The sequence below is a fragment of the Pygoscelis adeliae genome, unplaced genomic scaffold (assembly GCF_000699105.1).
Source record: "Pygoscelis adeliae isolate BGI_AS28 unplaced genomic scaffold, ASM69910v1 Scaffold45, whole genome shotgun sequence".
NCBI lineage: Eukaryota > Metazoa > Chordata > Aves > Sphenisciformes > Spheniscidae > Pygoscelis > Pygoscelis adeliae.
Genome location: NW_008825114.1, coordinates 7,818,048 through 7,841,900, shown reverse-complemented (window position 1 = coordinate 7,841,900; position 23,853 = coordinate 7,818,048). Strand labels below are relative to the sequence as shown.

General features: G+C 40.1%; 1 protein-coding gene across 1 annotated transcript in view; it reads left to right on the top strand.

The window, feature by feature from the left end:
• Positions 1-928: 928 nt before the first annotated feature.
• The window catches only part of RORB (RAR-related orphan receptor B), a gene marked incomplete at its 5' end in the record, with an annotated part of 37,070 nt that continues 14,145 nt past the window's right edge, over positions 929-23,853 (top strand). The window contains 3 exons of the mRNA XM_009328088.1: positions 929-1,030; positions 5,428-5,569; positions 8,621-9,022. Of these exons, the coding sequence (XP_009326363.1) occupies positions 929-1,030; positions 5,428-5,569; positions 8,621-9,022 (646 nt within the window). The remainder of the gene's footprint in view (positions 1,031-5,427; positions 5,570-8,620; positions 9,023-23,853) is intronic.

The following is a 23,853-nucleotide window of genomic DNA, read 5'->3' as shown; positions in this document are numbered from 1 at the left end:
GAATATTTGAAATGTGTAAGCAAGAACAATCTAGATAATTATTTAGGACCCCAATGACTGTTATTAATAATGATGATTAAATTAACAAGTAAAAACATCTTGTGGTTTCGTCTGGGATAAAGTTAATTTTCTTCCTAGTAGCTGGTACAGTGCTGTCTTTTGGATTTAGGATGTGAATAATGTTGATAACATGCTGATGTTTTAGTTGTTGATGAGCAGTGCTTACATTGGTCAAGGACTTTTCAGCTTCTCATGCCCTGCCAGCAAGAAGCTGGGAGGGGGCACAGCCAGGACAGCTGACCCAAACTGGCCAAAGGGATATTCCATACCGTGTGACGTCATGCTCAGGATATAAACTGGGGGAAGTTAGCTGGGGGAGAGATGACCGCTGCTTGGGAACTGGCTGGGCATTGGTCAGTGGGTGGTGAGCAATTGCATTGTGCCTCACTTATTTTGTATATTCTTTTATCATTATTATTTTTTCCCTTCCTTTTCTGTCCTATTAAACTGTCGTTATCTCAACCCATGATTTGTACTCTTTCTTTTCCAACACAAACCATTCTATGATTCTATGAATTCTCTCCCCCATCCCACTGTGTAGGGGGGGAGTGAGCGAATGGCTGTGTGGTGTTTAGCTGCCTGCTGGGTTAAACCACAACAAAACAAAAAAGGAGAATATGAGGAAAAACTTGCTAATCGTAGGATATCTTAAATTTTTGAAGAGTTTTGTAGGGTATGGTAGAAACTACATAATGTGAAGCAATTAAAATTTGCCAAATCAAAGCATTCAGAAACTCACAGTACAATACAAAGCAGTTTTATATCGTCAGGGGGATGATTGGGTTATCTACTGCCTAGCTCTAGTTTTTAAGATCTTCATTTGAGAAAGAAAGAAATTAAATAGAATTACGTACTCAAAATATTTGTCTTGTTTTCTTTTTCAGCACAAATTGAAGTGATACCATGCAAAATTTGTGGTGATAAGTCCTCTGGAATACACTATGGAGTCATCACATGTGAAGGCTGCAAGGTATGAGATTTTAATACAGCATAGTCATCAGCATCTGCATTAGCCTCAGGCATCTATGTACAATAATACACTCTTACACGCTTTCAAGCAAGTGGAGCCAAAGGCTGTAAAGCCTGCTGCTGATATAGATGTGTTTCATGCCAAATTTTACTAGTTGCTTTCTTTTCCATCAAATAGTCTTTAGAGTTACCTCCTCATTTGAAACATGAATTAATCGCATCTGATGCAGTATAAGTGCTGATAGAGAGGCTAGCAACTACCACACCTGTTCTACCTTAAATCACCTTGAGAGAGGGATTTCTTATCTTGTTTCCTATACAATCTGTGTAGCATTAAAAGTTGGTGCAGTATCTCAGTTCAATATCTTAAAAGCTTACAAGTGTCAGTTTGGTCCTATTTTATCCCCTTTGTATTCTCTGCAGGCCAAATTGTAATTGCCAAAGGAAAAAATGCCTTACATTATGACTAGTGTAAAAGGATCCTTTGTCTTCCTTATAGGCTCCAGCACAGGGCAATTGCTGGGAATTGGAGGTTAAAAAAAAAAGGGGGGGCAAAAAACCCTTCCATGCTGCTTAGTCATATTAACATATTATCCCAGGCATTAGTTCAAATAACACAAATCAGACCCCAAGCCAAGAGAAGAGAGGCTTCAGTTTTCAACTTTAAAAATACTCTGTGATTTTATTAACTAAGGAATTATATCATTACTCATGGAAAACCAGACTTTCATACTACATGTTGGTATTTCAGCTTTGACTGTAAATGTGAAATTTCAAAGAAGGAAAGGCTGCATCTCTGATTTCTTCTATGTGGAAACACACAAACTGGTACATTTGAAAGCGAGTGCATATTTGTAGAGTGAAATAGCAAGTCTGTATTTACTTAATACTTTAAGAAATTTTAGAACATCTGAAAAATCTGAAAATTTGGCTGCACCCATTCCCATAAGAAAGCTTCTAATGCCAACACATAAAGAAACAATAGTGTCAGAGATCAGATTTCTTTCAGAAACATTAACAATTGGAACAACCCGCAGAGTGTCACTGTCTTATTGTGACATTGGACTAGAAATAAGCATCTCCTTATGATGATCACATGAAACAGGATTAGACTAATTGATCTGTTACTCCAAAACTGGCACAAAAGCTACAGGAGAAAAATGCTTTAAGCAGAAAAACAGCATCTTGTCTTGGTACTCCGTGCCCACAGAGCAGTTAGGGGTAGAGTCTCCTGTAGATGTGATTAGGGTTAATGCTGGCCCTTGAGTGTGCCTCAAGAGGAGATGATACCCCTCAGCTCTGTGTGTAGACTGCTTATTGAGATAAAGAGCTTCTCTTCCACTTACGACAGTTTTAACCCTATTGTTTTTGTGCCAGTTTTGCGGTATCAGTTAAATTAGTCTAATCTTGTTTTGTGAGCCTGTTGTGAAAAAAGATGTCAGTTTTCACGTCGGGTCCAATGGGAGGCATCTCAGTCTGTTAGAGCTCTCTTTTAAGGTAAGCGCTGTCTCAGGCAGTGCAACTCTTCTCTTCATTGCCCAGCAATTAAATAACTATTTGCTTAGCCCGCATACTAATAACTTGTCATTTCTGGCTCCTTTTATCTGAATGCATTAGAAATCTGAATTAATCAAGAGGGAGACCATGTGTGGAAGAAAGAGGTGAGAACCGCTCCACAAGCATGCACACACATTGAGCCAGGCACCAGACAGCCGCAGCATTTTGGAACACAGCATCCAAGGATTGTACTGCCAGTGGTGGTGCTACAAACTTCAAGGGACAGGAAATCCTTTAACTCTCTGTCCCTACATTAGCTATGCCACTATAAATGCATATTATAAGTGCCTAAGGGGCATCATAAATATTAGTGCTGTTTTGTGTGCATGCCTGCATATGCTGAATAACGTGCTGGACCCATTGAAGAAAATGGTGGCTCTGCCGCTATCACCACTGGAGTGAAACCTGAAGATAGGTTTCCATCCCATCTGTCTCTGTGGCTCCTTCTTTTGCTGAGAAGCCTTTTATCATCTCTCCTGCCTACCCCCAGAGCAAAGTATTTGCTACCACTCTTTTGTCACGATTTAGACAGCAGTTCATGCGACCATTTCCCTTCTCGGTCTGACTGTCGGTGATGGATAAAGTGATTTGTTCAAGATGCAGAAAGACTTGTCAGAGTTGGGAATATTGGGAAACCTGTCTTTAAGACCATAGCTCCTCAGTAATGAACTGCATCCTCCTTCCCTCAAATGGAATTATTCTCAGTAAATATAGCAAATATTATATAAAGATCCCCTAAAAATGAAGTGGAAGGATTGTCTGTACTTTGAAAGACAACATTCAGATCTTATGCAGGAGAAAGAGAGTACAAAAGTCTCCTTGTAAAAATAAATTACCTGTTGTAGATTAATTTTATTGTGTAACCCTTGATTTTTTCCTAAGAGGGGCAAAGAAGGAACAAACAAATTCTTCTGAGATGAGATCAACCTTAATGGGAAAAAACAGCACTACAGCATAAGGCACAGTCAATGCTAGATGGTTGTGTGGTTTTTTTTAACATTATTTAATTCATTTGTTCTCTCAAATCCATATCCACATAGGAGCTGCTAAAATCTAAACCTTTAAACCAAAAAATCCTTTGCATGTCAAAACCAAAACTGGCTGTAAAGTTCAGCAAATAGAGTAGAAATATCTGCAATTAGCATCCATTTAGCCTTAAATTAAACTCTCCACAGTTTCAGGAAAGTTTTGGTCAGCTAGGATCAGATAAGTCCCCACCAGACTTTTTCTGAGAGTTCCCGTAAAGGACATCCATGTTCTCAAAACTACAAATCACAAAACTTAATTTAGTTTTTAGATATACTATAATCACTGATAAAACCATCATGGGCTAGATGAAGTGAGTCTCTCTATGCTCAACCTCAGGAACTAGCACTGCCGATGTCCTTGGTGGGACACCATGCCTGTCGCCTGTTGTTACTGACACCCCACACCATCCTCATTGGGTTCACCAGGACTTGAGTGAGAATTCAGGCACTACCCGTAGCAAGGGAATTGAGCCCTGTGACACTGTCGCCTTGTTGCTTCCCCACTCTCATTCCCCCAAAACACACGGCTGCTGTGATTTCCATTGCTCGGTATTACCGTCTGTCAGCCTGTGTGGAGATAACACTGGTTTTGCCTGATAAATGAAGTCAGCTCTTGCCTTCTGGCTCCATTCAGAGCTGTTTGCAAACCAGCCCAGAAAGTCACAACTACTTTGGCATCACTTCTGGTGACTAGTGTAACTGCAGTAATGATGCTTTCTGCCCTTTTTCTCCTCATGGCTTCCTGTGGTGGCTAGGCTGTCCTTCAGCTCTCCCACCACACAACCCTGCAGCTGCCTGTGTCTAAAGATGCCAAAGTAGCCAAGGAACTTCTCTTCTCTGTTTCTCTCTCTCTGGACTTGCTGTCCTCCTGTCCTTTATTTTACAGGAAAGTAAGGAATATCGTAAAATGCCTTCTCCCTCTCTCTTTCTCTCTCTAATCTTCACCCCCTGGTTTCATTCCTCTTGTCACCTCTGCCATGTCATGTCACTTCTACCATAATGGTACCTCTCAGTGTCATTCGTAGCAGCTGGGAGCTCATAAGGCCTTAGGTACGGGTTAACACTCTCCTTCGAGCCTTCTGATCTTTAGCCAAATAGCCCGCAACTGGCCAGAAAAACCTTCTAGGAGATAGAATAACTACACATTTTTACATAGATAAAATGGATAATGTTATATTCCATTGAAATGGAAAATGTCATTACTTTCTCATGGTAGTGTCTAAAGGTGTTGCTTTCTCCTTTGTGTGTGGGCTTTACTTGATACAGTCATTAAATCCTAGTGCTTTTGTGATGCTTGAATTTGAATTACTTTTCACTCCTGAAGTGTATGGTCCCTCCAGATCAGATCAACATTTGCCAGGTTAAATTCAACGGCAGGCTTCAGCTTCTAAGGCTACACATAGCCAGTGCCGGTTATTAGCAGGCTCTTTCATCAAAGGAAGAAAATAGTAAGAACAAGGACTTTTGTCATCTGTTTACAAATGCTGACAAGCTTTTCCTCTATTAGGAGCAAGCATTAGATGATACATGGTTTTCATTGCACAGTAAGAATGCATTCTATAACATTATTGTTTGCATTTTAACAAAGTAGAATTACATTCTTTACAGAATAAAGCACAATTCTTCTTATTATAAGTAAATGTTCTCTAATGTCACTCTACAGGATCAACACATCTGCAAAGCCATAGCATAAGTAGCATTACACTAAATAAGAGTTTATTGTAGTCGTTTACATGGTTCTGTGTGTGTGTGTGTGTGCGTGTACATATATGCACATGGTAATACTCGGTCTCTCTTGCTCTCTTGCCCCTAGGGATTCTTTCGGAGGAGTCAGCAGAACAATGCCTCCTACTCCTGCCCAAGGCAGAGAAACTGTTTAATTGACAGAACCAACAGAAATCGTTGCCAACACTGCCGACTGCAGAAATGTCTTGCCCTGGGAATGTCTCGAGATGGTAAGGAGTCAGATTCCTGCTTCACGCCTAAATCCTTTGAAACTCTTCTTCACTGCTGACTTACTTAAACTCCCTGTAGATTTCTGGAAAAAGAGAGAGGAGAAGCTCCTTGCTTTGTAATGCACACACTGTGAGACAAGGATCTTTGCCATTCAGTTAACAAAGGAGGCTATTTTCATGGGGAGGGCGGGGAAATCACAAACTGGAGCGCAGTATTAGTTTGGAACAGAAGGAGTCAGAAGTGAAATGTGTTGTTCTGATCAAAAGCACAAAAAGGTCACCTCTGGAGAGGTGGATTTATATCCCAGTTTAGGTAACCTCTTATATTAAGCATTAACATTGATCTTAACATTAAATATTGATGTGTGAAAGCATCCCTTTCCTTGAGATCTCTAAAGGTCTGTGACAATAAAGAGGCAGTTAAGAAGACATTTACACCTTGATAGCATTAGGGGTTTCTATTTGTTTTATTCAGAGCACTTGGCCAAATATTTTGCATTGCTAAAAAAACATTTCTTTTACCTGTGCGTTGCTCCCTATAGGGTCTATAAAAGAAACGCTTCATAGTTGAGCACTGAAGATGGACACTACGCCAGAGGAAAGCTCCACAGTATATCCAATAGCTGTATCCTGTGGTCTTTGCAGAGCGCTGGTCCACTTTCCAAGCTGTGGTGTGACAAGCCGTGATCTGTAGGCTGAGAATGTAGCTGCAGACGCATCAGAGCTGCAGGCGGTGGGAGGCTTGGGCAAGGCTGCCCACAGCCAACCTGCCCCAGTCACCACTGCTCATGTAGGGAGTTTCCAGCTCACAGACATGTTTTAAATGGTCAGGAAGTATGAGAAGAAAATGTTCTATTTTTGAAGGCAGGTTATATTATTTCGATTGTCTGGCAGCAGTTTTCTGTCTTAGAAAGTTTACACAAAATGTGTCATTTGAAATTAACAGTCATTGATGGAGAAGTTACTTAAAGAGCTATTTCTTTAGATGGTCCACAGATTATAAACGTGTTTTCAATTTGGTCTGTAATAGGTTTTTTCCTACCTCAGTGTGTCTCATGTCGCACTGAAACAACTTGCTCACCAGTCTCACCAGTCTGAGAGGGGCCTTGCAGTCTAGCCTGTAATCCGTGAACTCTTTTTGGTCCTAGCATGCAGCTTACTTGATGCCTTAGCACCTGATTCTTCCCGGAGGAGATTAAAGTAGTAACATTTCAGTAATATAACAGCACATGCTTTCCTCCTCAAAGTGATATCTTCCAATGATTTGAGGTATCACAGGGGCATTTTAATGTGACTGACAGCCCTGTCTTCCCAACCTGTAATTCAGGGACCACTGCATACAGACAAAGGGAGTGATTCTTCTGACATCATCGCTTTCTTCTCTCATTGTTTATGTAAGGTTGTTTATACCTAACAATATTAAGAGCTCTTGCAAGTTTAAAATGGGCTGTATGGACTTTTAGCAGAGAAACTGAATGTGATTTTTACCTCTCAGCCATGTAACAGATTCATTTTTATCATGCAGAGGCAGGATGCTAATTGACAGCAGCTGGAGAATCCAATTAATGAATATATAATGAGAATAAACAGTGGGTGTTTGTTTTTATTACTGAGGCTCTAAATTTGAAGAAAACACACAGTTGCATTTTTCAAAATACAGTCATTGTATATTGTCTGTAAGGGTGTGCAGTGCACCATGGTCTGATTCCAGGGGCGGGCTGTGTTTGTGTGAGGTAGCTTGCAGCCTGTGTGAAGGGCTGCAAGTAAGCTGAGGTTGGCAACAAGAAAAAAAAACTCTTAGTGTAAAAAACTGCAAATAAATTGAAGAGGCTGCCATCTCCTTGGTATTCTGGCACTGCCATTTCATATTACACTCTTCCTTTTCTGTTCTTTTTCCTGATTGAAGATTCACATTCATCCACATGTGTAGGCTCAGACTCTTCTGGAGGGCTATAGCTGAACTATGGGGTAGCAAAAATGAGAGCCAAGCCGATCCTATGCTAATAAATGTAATGATTCTGAATTGATCCCAGTTACAGATGGACTGGAAATACTCAGCATTGGAAAGTACACCTCATCTTATGTAGAAATTAGTATTTCCAGAGCAATGTTCTCTTATCTGTGCTCTGATAAATTCTGCTGAATGTATCCCTCATTTGTTTTAGAGCACAATTAACAGCTACCTCTGCTCTGAGATCCCAAGATCTCGCCCAGTAGAAATTGTAGAGAGATGGGGTGGGGGAAGATAATCAGCTATGACCCACTGTATATGAAGGCTGTGGATTTACTCGTCCTAGTTCCACAGCAATCAGCCTGTCGTTTTTGAAAATTTCGATCTCAGTGTAATGAACCCTGTTCCTGGGGAGAGTGGTTTGGACTCTGATGTTTTCCTCCCTTTCTCATCAGAAGGAATGCATGGATTTGTGCATGGAGATTATGTAAATTGATTGTGTAAATCCCTGAGACTTTCCTCTGTGGAAAAGATGACATTCATTTGTGCTGTTTACCTTCAAATCTGTTATTTTCCTCTAGGTTCTAACTCTAACCTGTAAGATTTCTTTTTTTTAAAGTGTGAAGATAACACCCCATTGAAAGGATGCGATAATAGGGCTCTAGGGCTTGTTTTCATCCAGGGTACTAATCCTATTAGTGCACTGTTTAAAGGTTTGTGAAAAGTTGGTAGATTACATGGGATATGAATCTACAGACTGTACATTTCATACAGCTCTGGGTTGTTGTTCAGTGAACACAGAGATATAAAAGGATGCATGGTCTTTCTAACATCCACAGTGTGAAGTGAGTTGCTTGACTGAGGCCCTCCTGTCAAATAAGAGTCATTGTCGTCACCGTGTAAATCCAAGCACACAATACATTTTCCTTTGTGAGACACATATGGTGTAAAGCTTTGCAACCTCTCTCATTTCCACAGAAAAAGATAAGTTTCCACAGCAAAGGTAACACTGAAAGTAAATATCAAAAGAGTGGTGGGGTTGAGGGGACTCAAGAAAAAATGAAAGATGACAATGGTTCACATTGTGCTTTGCTTTTCAGCTGTGAAGTTTGGAAGAATGTCCAAAAAGCAGAGGGATAGCTTGTACGCTGAAGTGCAGAAGCACCAGCAGCGACTGCAGGAACAGCGGCAGCAGCAGAGCGGCGAGGCAGAAGCCCTCGCCAGGGTTTACAGCAACAGCATCAGCAATGGCTTGAGCAACCTGAATAATGAAACTGGCAGCACCTACTCAAATGGGCACATCATCGACCTGCCGAAGTCTGAGGGTTATTATAATGTGGATTCTGCCCAGCCTTCCCCAGACCAGTCTGGGTTAGACATGACTGGAATCAAACAGATAAAACAGGAACCTATCTATGACCTCACCTCTGTACCAAACTTGTTTACCTATAGCTCTTTCAACAATGGGCAATTAGCTCCGGGGATATCCATGACTGAAATAGGTAAGGAAATTTCTTATTCCTTTAGTGTAATGTATATATATAATGTGTCTTCATTAAAATATCATATAGGCATTCCATACACAGGTACACAATAATTACATGTTCACAATTGTGTCTATGTGCACACACGTACAGGGAGTAAAGGAAAGAAAATCAGTCTGGCAATAATTGACACAATATTGAGACAGTTCTGTTTTTACCAAAATCTACATATTACGCAGTTTCTTAAATTCAGCAGCTAATGTTCTGTTTATGAAATAGGAGCACCAAGGCAGGTGATGAATCAGTCAGAACCAAGTGATAATTAGTAGCGGGGAGCTTGTTTCAAATGATCTCATTACTAATAGGGTTAAATGATCTCTTCAGCCAGCCATCCATATTCTTGTCAACACCAGAATCCCCATGGCAGCTAATTCTAGGGTATTTGTTATTGTCAAAAAGCACCATCTCGCTACTTCTGGTGTGTGGATGTACATGCAGAGCAAGTTCACTGAATTCATGAGGTGCACAAACTCTGAATGTAGTTGCATGGATACCCCTGCTTCTCTATTTGAATGCCTTAAGAGCCTGTTCCTTGATTTCTTCTTTGAAAAGTAGCAAAGAGACCTCTCTGTGAGATGAGAGGGTTTGAAATGCAACAGCTAATGGTGATTCTTCTCTAACGAGGATTTCTGTTCATCTAATGCCTCTAGTCATACCTCTCCAACGCAACTGGAAGTACTACTTCTATTATAAAGAAATAACATGAAAGAAGATTGGCACCCTAATTAGATACTTCCCACCTCAACAAGTGAAGTATGCTGAGTCAGTTGTGGTTGAGAATATAATCAAAGGGAACCACTTTGTTAATGGAATTTAATTAAAAATAAAGAAGAACAAAAAAAAAACCCAACCATATTCAAGAGCACCCATAACAAATGAATTAATGTCACATCATAAAAAACTATAGTTCTGGCCTGGCCTTGCTGCCTCATGGATGTACACTGAGATGTGTAAATGTATGTGTGTACTCAGACCTACTGAGGGCCCTGGAGATGTGGCATGCACTTGATATATATTGCAGAAAGGGTGTATGTAGTAGTTACTGTCTGATAAAAAACCAAAATGCAGCTAGAATCTCTAGCATGTTTTCTACCCATGGATGCTCATGTGCAGGAAGCTGTGTAAGAAATTGTGTGCTTTAGTTGTGAACTGCGTAGGGGAAAGTTACGCTTTTCTGCCACTCTGTTTAGGGGACATGTTTTGTTACCACTTTTGGCGTAGCCTGCTATCCAGTGAAGTCCTACACGTACAGCATAGCACTACAGAAGATTAGTGAGTAACATCTGCTCCAACTTCCCTCTCGGCTCTTGTGGCCATATGGATGTTACTCACGTGTGGCTTGTGCAAACCTCAGTCCTGCAACAGTGATTCGCAGTACTCCAAACCAGCTGAGAGACAATCTAAACAGTCATAAGAGCTGTTTCCCTGCAGCACCCTGTACCAAAGGGAAATGTTCCCAGAGATACTCAGAGGAGGTGCAAGAAATATGACAATTCTGATAGTCCATGAATTAGGGTTTGTGCTTGGTTACAAAAGTGAGCCCAAAGAGAGAATATGGTCACGGGACTGTATCCTTAGTGGCTAAAGGATCCCACTGAAGTCAATGGGAATTTTTGACTCATGGACCTTTAGAGAGTCATTTAACTTTTATCTCTTGCAGGATCGCTTAGAAATAATGCATCATTCTTAAATTTTCACCCTTTTTTTTTTCTCCTAACCCTAAACCAGCCAGCCCTAAACACACCCCACATTTCCTCTGTGTCTTCTGGCCAGTGTTCCCCTTCTGGAGTACACAAAGCAGGGAAAACCCCAGAGCACAGGGAGCAGGACATAGCCAAGGGCCTGTTTCTAAGCTGCAGCAAAATTCAGGTGCTGGGATTTACCTCTCTTCCTTTTGAAATTGGAACTGGAGCTCCTAAATTGCTAGAATTTTACCCAAGTACTGCTGTATGTCATTTGTGGCACCTACAGCAGAGAGGTAAGGGTGTTAGTGGGAGATAATGTAGTATAATGGATCAGCTGACACAGCTGAAAAAATGGAAGAGGTGTACCATAAAACACGGGGATTAGTGCACAGGCGAATTATATTTTCAGTGTTTAAAAACAAACAGAAAATGCCTCTTAATGTTGCAGTGGATTGTTGGACCATCTGTAAAGCTGCAGGCTTGCAGTCAAAGCAGGAAAACTCTAAGCACTGGGATGCATTGATTTTGTATTACAGCGTGCTTAAATTTCACCGCAACATTTTATTTTACTTACTCCAGTGAGATTTAGGAATAAGCTCAACTCACGTTAAATAGAAGTTACTGCCTTAACAGATGAAATCATAGAGAATATATAGGAGATGGAAAAGCTATACTGCATTGATCATCGTGCCTGATAGAAAAGTCTTTAAACTAACTTGTCTAGTGATATACTGAACCATTGCTTGAAGTATTGCAGATCATGTTAGTTCTTTTCCTCACTGAAGACTTTCCACCAGATTCAAATTTCCAGTCTTAGTTTTCTTCTGGTCTTTATATTCTTCAAATACATCTATTTTTTAAGCACAGCCTCACTTGCCACTTGCCTGATCTTGAGTGCAACCCTCTTAATTTTTTCCTCGTAAATGAATGTGTGAGACTCCTTCCATCCTTGAGCTCCTAAAAATTGCTGCAAGCTCTCCAAAGGACAGACTTCTTCACAGGCAGCCCAGAACCAAAGTAGTCTGCAGCTTCTGCATCACATGCCAACCAATATCCAGTTCACTTATTCCTTCAGTGTTACTGCTTTGCTTGTTTCTCACGCAAATCTGTCCTGTATAGGGCAGTTTTTATTAAGATACCTCTGACCCCACATTTCCAAGTTTGAATCCCATTTTCTCTTCCTTTTTTTTTAACTTTTTCAATTCTGTTACATTATGTCTCAGCCCCCATTGATGCTTTGTGACTTCTTTCAGTTTAGAATTATCTCTTCATTTAATTAGTATGCTGTGAACCCTCTCTTTCAGATTATTAATGAAAATGCTAAATGCTTGTAAAACAAGTTCTAACAATGGTCCCTGCTGCACCTGACTAAACAACTTGCTGCAATTGCATAAATTACTTTAGTATTTACTTTTTGCTTGCTATCCAACAGTAAGGTTCTCTGAAAAATCCAAATAACAAGTCTTCACTTCCCTGTCAGTTTGATTCAGTTATAAAAATAATATTTCCTAAGATACTCTATGACATAATTTACACATCATTTGCATCCTTTTCTTCACGTTAATTTTCTAATTCCACCAAAAAGGAATCGAAGTGGTCAGGCCTACTTTGATCTTTAATAGTTCTACGCTTTAATTTGAATGTGAAAGTGCTCTTTTTCCTGAACATACCTTCATCTACAGTAGACTTTGTAGTGGAAATAGAAATTAACAGTTTTGAAATTCAAAATTTTTACACAGCAAATGTTTCAACACATAGTATTAGAATGCCACAGCAAGCAAAATATAGCTTATCCTGCATTACATGCTTACTAGTATCTCTAAATAATGTACCAGGAAATAGGTGTAGGAGAAAGAGGTGCTGACAAATTAAAGTTATATAGGGCTCCTTCACATGTATTTAATACTAGTATATTCCTCAAAGTGAGTTGAATAGTCCAGGGTACAACTGCATATTCTCTGATCTCTATGAGAAGCAAGATAGGTAATGTCTCCTGTGGAAGAGAGGGCTAAGTATAAGAAAGAGCAGTTTCAGATACAGACACAAATTTCTCATGTAACTGCCAGAGCTGACAATGGAGGAAAGCTGGATAAAATCAGGTAGTTCCCCATTAGGCAGAACAGTGCCTTAGGCTCAGCCCTGGTCAGTATTACAGTTCCTGTTATAAAAAGAAAATCAAAGCATAAAGAAATCAGTCCAAAGCTCATAAGTAAGCATACAGGAGCAGAGCCTCAGCTTGGCATGGACTTCGTTTCCAGGCCAGCTCCTTTTTCTTTTAAGGGAGGTATTTTCATCCTTAACTCAAGGCATCTTATTGGAGACTTGATCTAGATTTGTAGCCAAGTGGGTAGAGCACAAAGTAGGTCAGATGCAGTGACTGGATGGATTGGGCAGGCTCTTTCTCTACCTGTCCTGCTGTCCACGGGTGGCAGGACCCAGGTGTGTCCCATCAGCCAACAATGCTGCCAGCGCAGGAGGCACCCATGGCCTGAGGGTGCATGCTGCCAGGGACCCCACGGCATGGTTCTGTTTCTCCCCGACCACCGCGCCGTCTACACATCTGGAAAGGCAGAAATTCCTCACATTGTTGTGGGAACTCAAACCGTGGGGTGAAATCTGCTTGTGGAGTCGAAAGCAAGAATTTGGTCATTTGCAGAATGGCTTGCTCCTCACAGAGAGAGTCACAGAGGTCAGCTGGTGCATGGGAGATCCCAAAGGGAGAAGGGAGCTCCATTTCCTGACCCTGGTAGCCCCACAGAAGGACAGCAACATTTGCTCCCAAGTGTGATTTTAAATTAGCAGGTATTAAAGGCTTATTTTTAGACTTGGTTAAATTAAAGACCATCTTATTTAAATATATGTGCATAATATTATCTGTCACTGAGCTAAGCATTGCATTTTCCTCACAAAATATGTGGCTCAAATGTTAGCCTGTAAAAGTTAATGGAAAGGTTTCCCTGCCTTGACTGCAGTTGAGATTACCAGCCTATGATTTCTTAAGATGAGAAAAAATTATTAGCGAACACTGTTGTGGAGAAAACAGATTGGTTAAGGGTTCACTCCAGGACAAATTGAAGAGCGCCCTATAGCTGTGTGTATTTAGGTAGTCAATAAGGCACCACTAGAGCATACAGGAGGTCACATAACCCAGCCTCTGTAATTACAGAAAAAAGTGTTGCTTAGGTATACTTACATGGCATTTCTTCAACATCGGCTCTATTTGAAGGTACTCAATGGCTTGGAGAGCTTACATTTCTACCAAAATTAAAGTCAAATAGTGAGTAAGGTTGGTAGGCTCAGGCTTGATCTTCCCTTTTCCCAGCCCCTCTGATCCTGCTCTGCTGTGTGTATCTTAAGGTGGGTAAGAGCTCACTGGGCAGCCACATGATGAGAATTGAAGGAGGCATCATGTACCCTACTCGCCAAACCCACCATAACACACCGCTCTTTTGATCCTGACCCATTGGCTGGAAAATGACAGTCAAGCAAAACCTTCAAAATGTTTTAAAGACTGGCTCAGGATGGGTATGTAAAGCAAAAGCCCCCTTGATAACTGCAAATGACACCCCTTGCACAGGTAAGCTTTAACTTAGCTGGGTTCATACATTCATCTCAGGACCTACAGCAAACAACTTTACATGCTGTAAAGTTATTAAATTTCCATTGCTGCAATATTGTACGAGCAGGAGCTTAGCATTTAGTTCATTCACCATCCCATCCTGAGAGGACATCTTCACCTGGAAACATTCTCAACTCCTCTGCAGAGGATATATTTGAAAGCCAGTCCCACACCTTTCTCCTTTCCATAGAAATCTTCCCATTAACTTTAGAAGAATTTAGTTTATTCCTCCGTGACTATTCTGTTCATGGATGTCCACAGCACTGTATGTTGCATATGCAATATACATACCAGCTTCAGACTGATGTCTTAAAAAGTATGCTGTGCCTTGCTGCTGAAGGTTGCAAAAGCACTCCTCCAATTGTGATAAGCATTATTTATTACTATTATTTAACTCCTTTCTCTGTATCTCCAGGATTTGTTCCCTGTGCCAAATCAAGTGTTAATGGACAGCTTACTGAATGTGTATTGGTCAGTTAGATGTTATTTGAAGTAAACCATAGGGACCAGCACACTCAAAATGCAATGAACTCCAAAACCCATACCTAAGGTGACATTAACAATGTCTATGTTGATGTTCCCTTTACAAGGCCACTGCCCACCACACAGTGAAGCAGAAATGATGGTTTTGTGACTGTTATCCTGCATAACGTTTCTTCGCCTCTTTTTCTAAGCCATAGCTTAATATCCCTCCTACCAAGGTGGTAGTCAAATTTTGCAGGGCAGGTGTCTACAGCCTTGCAGGTGTCTACAGCCTTACAGCTGTATTTCAGCAGAGCAATGTTGCCATCTAGTGAGCAATTAAAAATGTGCAGCATGTGCATTTCTGCGCAGAACCCCTTAGGGTACTATATCTTACCGTCATTACCTATTTAAAGGTGGCAATCAGAATAAATTAATATTACAGTTCTGTACTCATTTCAGTTCATGTGACAAAACTTAGAACTTCTGCTATTTTTTTAAATTAATTTTTTTTAACTAATTTTTTTTCCCCTTTTTGTACACTCGAGAACAGAGAATGGCAAGATTTAAAACTAATTTGACAGCGTTGTTCAGTTAGGAAGTGCTTCAACTTCATAAAAAATGGACAGAAAAGAGAAAGAATAAATTAGAACATTATGATGCTGAAGCATTCTAGCTGAACTGATGCTGGAGTGAAGGGTGGTTTTTTATAATTGTAGATTCTGATTTTTTAAGCATATATTTAGAAATAAATTTAACCAATAAAATCAACAAATAATTTGGCAGAAATTTTGGGAAAAATGTAATATTTTTGAAAGTTTGTAAAATTTTCTAGTTCTATCTTTTCCCACCTCCAAATTAGTAATCTCTCTTTATTTGCAAATTTAGACCAAAACCAGCCTAATTACAGATTTACATAAAGGCTTTAATGAGTTTATGTTGCCCAACCCTGTAGTTCAAATGATCAAAATGTTCATAAATAACTGATTATGTTGTTTTCTTTTACTAATTGTATATTTTAGCACTTACTGATTTAAGAAGACTTAGGGAGGGAAGAGTTTGTGTTAGAAGTCTTGATGTAGATTTAGAAAATAAAGACTGTTTTCTAGAGGGTACTATATTTAAGCACCAGTTTTTTCACCCTGTGATTTTCAAATCACCGAGCATCCACTGCCTCACAGTAACTGCAGTGGACTTTGGATCTGTCGCATGTTGGTTCTGGCAGCCCTGCTTGACTATACTTAACACAAATTATAGCAGTTCAATAAGCACGATGCAATGTGCCTTTTTACTAACTCTAGTTCAAATTCATACAGTAAAGCAATTATCTAAAACTACTTTGAAAATGCAGTAGATAGATAGTCTAAAAGTATACCTCAGACTGGGTTTTCCTGCAAATTATAAAGCTTTTTGGCTATTTCTGAAAGCAATTTGACTTCTCCTTCAGTTAAGTTAATTAATGTATCAAATGCAGGCCAACTAGTAACGTCACAATAATTTTACCAATGATGGCCATTGGCAGCGTTCCTAGCTGGGGTTTGATCACACTACAGACCATGTACTATAGATGCTGCAGAAAATGCCATTTTAAATATTGCCCTTTATGTTTATTGTGGGGATAAGTGTTGCAAGTGGGAACACAATCAAGAGTTCTGTTCACAGAGAGGTAAAGTTTAATTACTTCTGGCATATGATGCATGTTTTCAAGAAACAAAAATTTTCCACTGACTGTGTTTTCCTGCAGCACCCAAGACAATGAGGTCCCATATTAATTGTGGTTGTGACTAGTTAAACAATATAAGCAGCTGGATTAAGCAATTAAATTAATAAAATCAGTGACAACTTTTAACTGAGATTGAGGATGGGGAACATTTTGTGATCTTTTGTTCTGTTTTACTTACTTTTCAGTTTGTTTTATAAATGAATTAAAAAGATGCATTAAACGGTATTAAAAACAACCTTATCTATAGCTTACATTTCTAAAGCATGATAATATAGTTCTTTAAAGTGGGTATCTTTCTAATCCATTAAAGCAAGTATATAAAATTCCTCCTTTTCTCAAAAGATATGAATATTTTCTTGCATAACCAAACTTGACAAAATATGTTGTCTATTGAGAATCCAAAAAGCGGTTAAAAAGCAACCATTTGTAGCAGTCAAAATATGTAAAATACCATATCATACATCCCATATATTACTGTATATCATGACAATCTTCTCAGGAATAGCACTGTGCCGTGAATATTGTCAGATTAGAAAACACACAAAAAGATCAATGTAAAGCTAATAGTATAACGAGTACCGAGGCATGCTGTTGCTGCCAGTTGTAGAAATAGGCTGAGTCCCTATCGTATGCTTCAAAGCAGCAATGTCAATAGCAGAAGAAATGGTAACTGGCTTTCTGCAAGAAACCATCTAAAAGCGAAGGCCGGAGCAAGTGCCAGAACCTGGAGGGCCTGGGACATGTGAAGGATGTTGTCTTGCAGGGTTGTGTCTCACACACAACCCACAAGGAGGCAAACATAGCGCTGCAGATGAGAATCAAAAGGGCAAGGCAGTGATGATTTAGGAATCACTGTAGTATATGGAAGTGGCATACTATCTGCAAAAATTGGTGTGGTTTGAATTCGTAGTGATATGTTGCTTACTTCCTCATCTGAGCAACCCCCTTATCTCAGTGTCAGTGCTCCCTGTCCTTAATGTTTGTATATGCTGTTTCTGGGCAGTCAGCACTGACAATATGCATGCTTACCTTCTGCTTTCTGAGAGCTTCATCTGGGGTCCATACTGTATTTCTTTGTCACCCTGGACAACATTGTTCGATCGTTCTTTAATCCTCAGGCACAAGGAAGCCAACAGAAGCTTGGTGTTACAATTTTTTTTCTTTCCCAGTACACATGCAACATCCTAAGTTTGACTTCCTGAGACCATAGTTCACTTTTTCACTCTACATGCCTTCTGTCTGGCAGGTTTCATCACTCACTTCATGCTTTTCACTACTTTCCACCTTATTCTTGAGAATAATGTAATTCTGCTTGTTATGCAGTTTGTGGTGTTGTTCCCAGCTCTATAGGTAATGATGTCTTTCTTCAGTCCATTCAGTTTTGATACTTTATTTCACAGAACAGCAACAATTCTTTTATACAAGAGTGAAAAGATACGAGAAAAAGTTGGAGTGAAACACACCGGAGAGGCACATTGATGTGTTTAGTAGAAAAATGCAATACAACAAGACACGGGGCTCAGACAAATGCTCAAACTGATTATCAGAACACAGTTTTTATAGTGCAGTAGTCTTGCAGGGGTGAAAGTCACATGTAAATTGGAATAGTAAAAGCAAGATATTAAAGCATGGAGCACTGTCTTGTGTTCCTGTTTGACTGTATGGACATTTTTTCTCTTGATCAGTGAATCTCTGGCATTGCTTATGGTAACCAAATTGTTTCACTTTCTAACACTATACACTGACACCACTTTGATCCAGCTCAGTTGCCACACTACAGGAAAATAGAACCATCGTAGAATGTTTTGTCATTACTTTTTAAAGTATTTCTACACCTAGATTGCTTAAAATCTTTATAAAAAGCTAAATGTAAGCCTGTGACAGTGAAAGAAGTGCTAAAATGTATGTCTAACCTCTCCCAGCCTTTTGCAGACTATGACAGGGCAAACCCTTCCAACCCTAGTTTAAAACCCTTAATATTCCAATTGTTCTATGCATATTTCTAGGTTTCATAGTGAACAATGTCACTCCAAGCAATGTTTGCTTAATTGTCATAAATGAAACCACATTTTTGTTCCAGAGCAGTCTCAATTTTAACATAAAGATCTCTTTGTGTAAGCTATGCTGGAAGAAGTTAGGAAACAGCTCATCTCAATAAATTTGTGATAATTATATGGTGCCTGTAGAGTCCATGTCCTGTAAGCTCTAACTATTTCCTTGGTTAGTGCTTTTGCTGCCAGCTAAATGATTTCTAATTAGTACAAAATATATGTTTTTTACTAAATTGGCTGATACCCAGGAAGAGTATTATTAAGTGGAGACCTTTAAGCATTTATAAAGATCCTCCAGGATTTAACAGAATTCTGGGTCCATCCTCTAGGTTTCTCCAGATTAGGACTTCATTCTATTGTATTGTCATTTCTTGTAATTTATTAGCATTTTTTTGAAAGGCAAATGAAACATTTATTGCAAAGGGAGAGAGAAGAAATACAGAATTCACACACATAACATTGCCTCAATGTGCAATCTGCTCCTGACAGTAAGCATTCAATAACTTGAACACAAGGGAGGGTTATTCCTGAACTCAATTCAAGCTCTTCTAGTCTCATATGGGTGTTTTAATGTTTCATATCATCTTGCTAGGCTGCATATTGTGTAGTGTTACAAATTTATTAAACAAATGGGGGTTATGAAACTTGCTAGTCTATCTATAACAGTTTTTGAAAGGGAAATCTTTTGTGCATTATGACATTGAGAATGCCAGGGACAGATGAAAAATGGGATGAGATTTTTGCAACCACTTTTAGGAAAAAGTGTTCCTGCTTTTCTGTGAAAAAAGCCCAGACTTTTCAGCCAGTTTATTTAAAAAAATTGGGACCCATTATTCATGTTTGACAGCAACCACAAGACATACTTTTGCTTTATTCTCTGCATCACTGCCCCTACTACTCTCTAAGAATTTGTTGAGGTAATCTGTGTAATGAAACCAGTTTGCAAAACTTTTCATTTTGCCATCGTAATACCCTTGAATTAGGGTACAGAAGGGTGTTGATCTGATACTAGCTTGGCATTATTTTGGGTCCTAGAACAGAGATTTTATTTTGAATGTCTAGCTGGAGTTTTGATAGTTGTACGAACTGATATGCATGCTTACAGCAGCCAGCCAAAGCTGTGGTGTTATTGCAGCATTAATTCACAGTGGATCCCTGCGAGAGCTCAACTTAGGATATAAGCTGAGATGAGCTCTTAGCTACTCAACTGGATCCTAAGGGTAAGTGGCAAATTAAAAATTCATTATTCATTTTAATTGAGAATGATTATCAGTGTTTTAGGAGGCACACTTCAAAGTTCTTCAGTTCCCAGTGCAAAAGAAGGGAATGCTGAGAAAAACTAGAGTCTCTCCTGAGAAAAGAGAGACAAATGAAAGAACTAAAGAGCCTGTAGGAAACAGACACTGCCGAGTACTGTGGATAATATCCACTTAGCAGGCCAAATTCACAGCTGGTGAATGTTGTGTGCAGTCCATGGAGTTATTACACCCATTCCCACCGGCATTGTACTTGACCCCAAGCTGGAGTTTTTCCTCAGTATTGTAGTTTGAGATCTCTGAATATTACAAGGAAATGTCTGAAAAAGCTATCACTCATCAGCTGGTGATAGACCCCTGCAGGTCTGTGCTATGCTGATTTATATTATCTAGGTTGCAATGTTCAGTTTTCTGTATGTACTTAGGATTTAAGTAACCCACTGGTGCAATACATGTTTGAGCTATCATAACCTTTGGAGAGTGCCTTTTGTGAGGTGAAATCTAAAATAAGAAATTACAGTAGGGGAAAAAAAAAGAAAGGGAAAAAAAAGAAAAGCCCAGCAGAGTAGCCAAAACTGGAAACAGAAAAGGTCATTTGCTGTTCTGGAAGTTGTGAGCTGTAGTCCCAAGTTTATGCAAGGAGTGTATAGCTTGTGCACTGCTGCTTTTCCCTTGCAACATATGCTTTTGGCCTGTTTTACTGATGGAATAGGCCTTTTGCAGTCTTGCTGTCTGCCTGGTCCTTCTTTCAGGACCATCCAATACTTCTTTAGCTACTGTCCAGCTTCAATGAAGGAAACAGAGATCTCAGGCACTTGGGTTCCCACCAGCTTTGGAAAAGAGGCTACTCAGCAGATGAAGGAGACAGCTAACCTTAGGGGAAGGCTGAAGCCATGACCCAGGCCCATGTTCACCCCAAAAGGCGGTGGCTGCTGGCCAATCGGCCTGAGCGGACCAGCCCCTCATACACATTCATGGTGCTTCTTACCCAGCCAAACACAGGGGATGGGAGGTCAGAGAGGGAATGGCAAGTGATATTTGACACGTCTGTAAGAAACCAGAAACTAACTGTGGTATAGCTTACTTCACTGTTCACTGGGCCATCCTCACAGAATCAAGTCTTTTTGTTCTCTCTGTAGTTTTAGGTAGGCCAGGCCAAATTTAAAAGCCATTTCTTTTGCTAAAACAGCATTGATCTCTCGCGGTCCTCCTCATCCCTATCTTGTCTGTGTCTTATATTCGACATTTCACCCTTCAGATGCTGCTTTTCCCCGATAGCTTCATTTAATTCTGTTAGCACCGGTGAGATCCCTTGTTATGCTTCAGGACAGTTCCCATCAATATTTGCACATGGCCTCTTTCAGGTATTGGCCTCAACAGTCTAATTCGTAACCACTGAGCCACAAGCCCAGGAGCACATTCTGTAGATGTTTATTTATTCTGTTACCATGCTCCCTTGCACATTGTACAGCCTTTGTTTCACCCACAGTACATGTATATCTGTTACATTTTTGTTGCTCCATCTAGTCGTAGGCATTGAGGCCATCTTGTCTGATGAGTTGCATGTCACAGACCATAAAATTACATACAGGCACACAGGATTTCTTTCAAGAAACCCACAATTTTTTCTCTGAATAAGAACAAATCTTTTTGACAGATAATCTTTCAGCTTCCTGATGTACAATTTTCAGCTGCTTCTGGGCATCTCCTACTACGCATTTCACTTTTTTTTTACACTGCTGCATTACAAAATCCCAGTTAATTTATCTCCCCATCCAGCTGGCACCTTTCAGGGCCTCAACAGTAGTACCCAAGCTGCTGTGACAGGAAGGGCAGCGTTCCCACCCGCTGCGGGGCCCATGCGGAGGCCAGCCCAACCTCTCACGTTTCTGCTGTCCAGCTGCGCCAACCAACAATATGTAGGTTTCCTTGTCACCCCTAAGAATGGACAAGACTTTACAGCTAGCATAGTGGGCCATTATAGAAAACCCATCAGATATATGCAGGGCAGAAATGAAATATAAGTGGTCATTCCAGGATATATCTTGTTTGAGTATTTCTGATTTTTCAAGACCTCATATTGGTTACAACTACTGACTGTTTGCTTGATTATGTTGTTTCTGGTCTATCTCTCTGGAAGCAAATACTTTTTTTTTTTTTTTAATGAAACATAGCATTTGTACAAGTGTCTGCTTTCCATGAAAAATTTCAAGGTACCAGTACTAAATAATCTTCAAATTTAGAACGAAGCTATCTAATATAAATGCTTCCATGTCACAGTGTATGCTGGAGTTCAGACACTGGGAACATGTTATTTTCTGTGGGCCATGTTTCTCAGACAGAGTCAATCTGCTAGGATATGCTGTGGCTTTCAGATTCCCCGTGGTATTATGTGGTATCAAGTGATCATGATGCATGGTAGGAGATATAGCCCTAATATAATAACCCAGTATATAGACAAAAGGGGAGAAGTAAAGCACCTAGTCTATGTTTGTGTTTACATACTATGGCAGATAAGCTTTACAAAGCCTGCAGTTTACAGCTGTAGTTGCTATTATAATGCTGGTGGTGTACTATCATGCAGGCTCAGTAATTCTTTTGGTTGGAATTATTAATTTTCTCTCAACAATTGCAGCTGTTGGTGCTTGTAAAATAAAATGTTGCAGACTTTCATTCTCACACCTGAGTGGCCAACATCATCTCTTTTGTTTTTCTTTTCATAAAAAGAACCTTGCAAACCTGCTGTAACTTATGTAAAATGGAGGCTGATAACATTTCAAGCAGAAATGCAGTTCACACTGAGGTCACAAAAATGGAGTTGTCTTTCATAGTCCTTGCAGCCCATCCAAACAGGATTCCTAGTTGTGTCCGTGCAGCTTCCCAGTATACGGGGACCCTTGAAATCTCTGGCTCAAGATTTTTGAAAACAAAATGAACAAAAGTCAAGACTCGATGCATACTGTAACTGTAGTGGACTCTTCTAGCCTGGAGAACAGAAGGGACATGGCTGTTGAGCATCACCTCAGCAGGGTACCTCCATAGGGTTGAGGCCACAGTCTCTGCATTAAGGCAATAGCTCTCTTCCCACTGTATGAAGCTATTTACTTTCTTTCCTCATTGTCCCTTTCTTTCTAGTTCTACTAAAAGAATTAATCTGTTGAACTCAGTCACCAGCAGTGATTCAGAGCTGCCAGGTCTCACAGAAATGTATCATATTTTGGGTACAGCACAGCACCTGTGCCATTGTGACAGGTCAGGTTTACATTAGATGTTAGTACATTATTCCCAGCAGTTTAGGAACTTCTTTCTGCATGGGATTTGCCAAGATGTGTACTGACTCCAACTTCATTAGTGAAAAGATGCTAAAATCTGAAAATGTCAGAAAAAAAGGCTATGGTCTTTGAAACCCTTTGAGAGTGATATTCTTTGCTCTACCTGCATTGGGTCTTCTGTTGCTGGACCATCTGAGAAGCTGAGACAAGCGTATACTTCTTTTACTTTTTGCATCATGTCAGCTCTGCACACACAGTGTATGCTATACTTGCATAAAGCTCCTTCCAGGGACTCCAGCACTGAGTGTTAGCAAGCAGCCTCCTCTGCTGCTTATGCTGAATGAGCAGTCCCCTCCTCCCCTGAGACTCAGTGTACCCTTTCCATCACACACTCAGCCATGCCTAGCCTGCAGCACAAGAGTTTTGAGTCTGTCTTGCACCTGATTCCTCTTTGGATGTCAGCATTCAGAGCTGCTGCTTGCTGCAATTGCCCTAGGCCTTTGCACATCTAAATGGATTTTAATGTCAGCTCAACATCAGCACAAGTACGTAAGGAAAAGATGTATGGGGGTAAAACACAGGATGCCATCCCTACAAAACCCTGAAGAGTTTGTCAGGTCTTTGGTCCTAAGGTAAATACATAAATGGCTGGAAAAGGAGAGGGGCTGAGGATCTTTACACTAATGTAGAACTGCTAACCAAGCATATTTTGAGGTCAGTT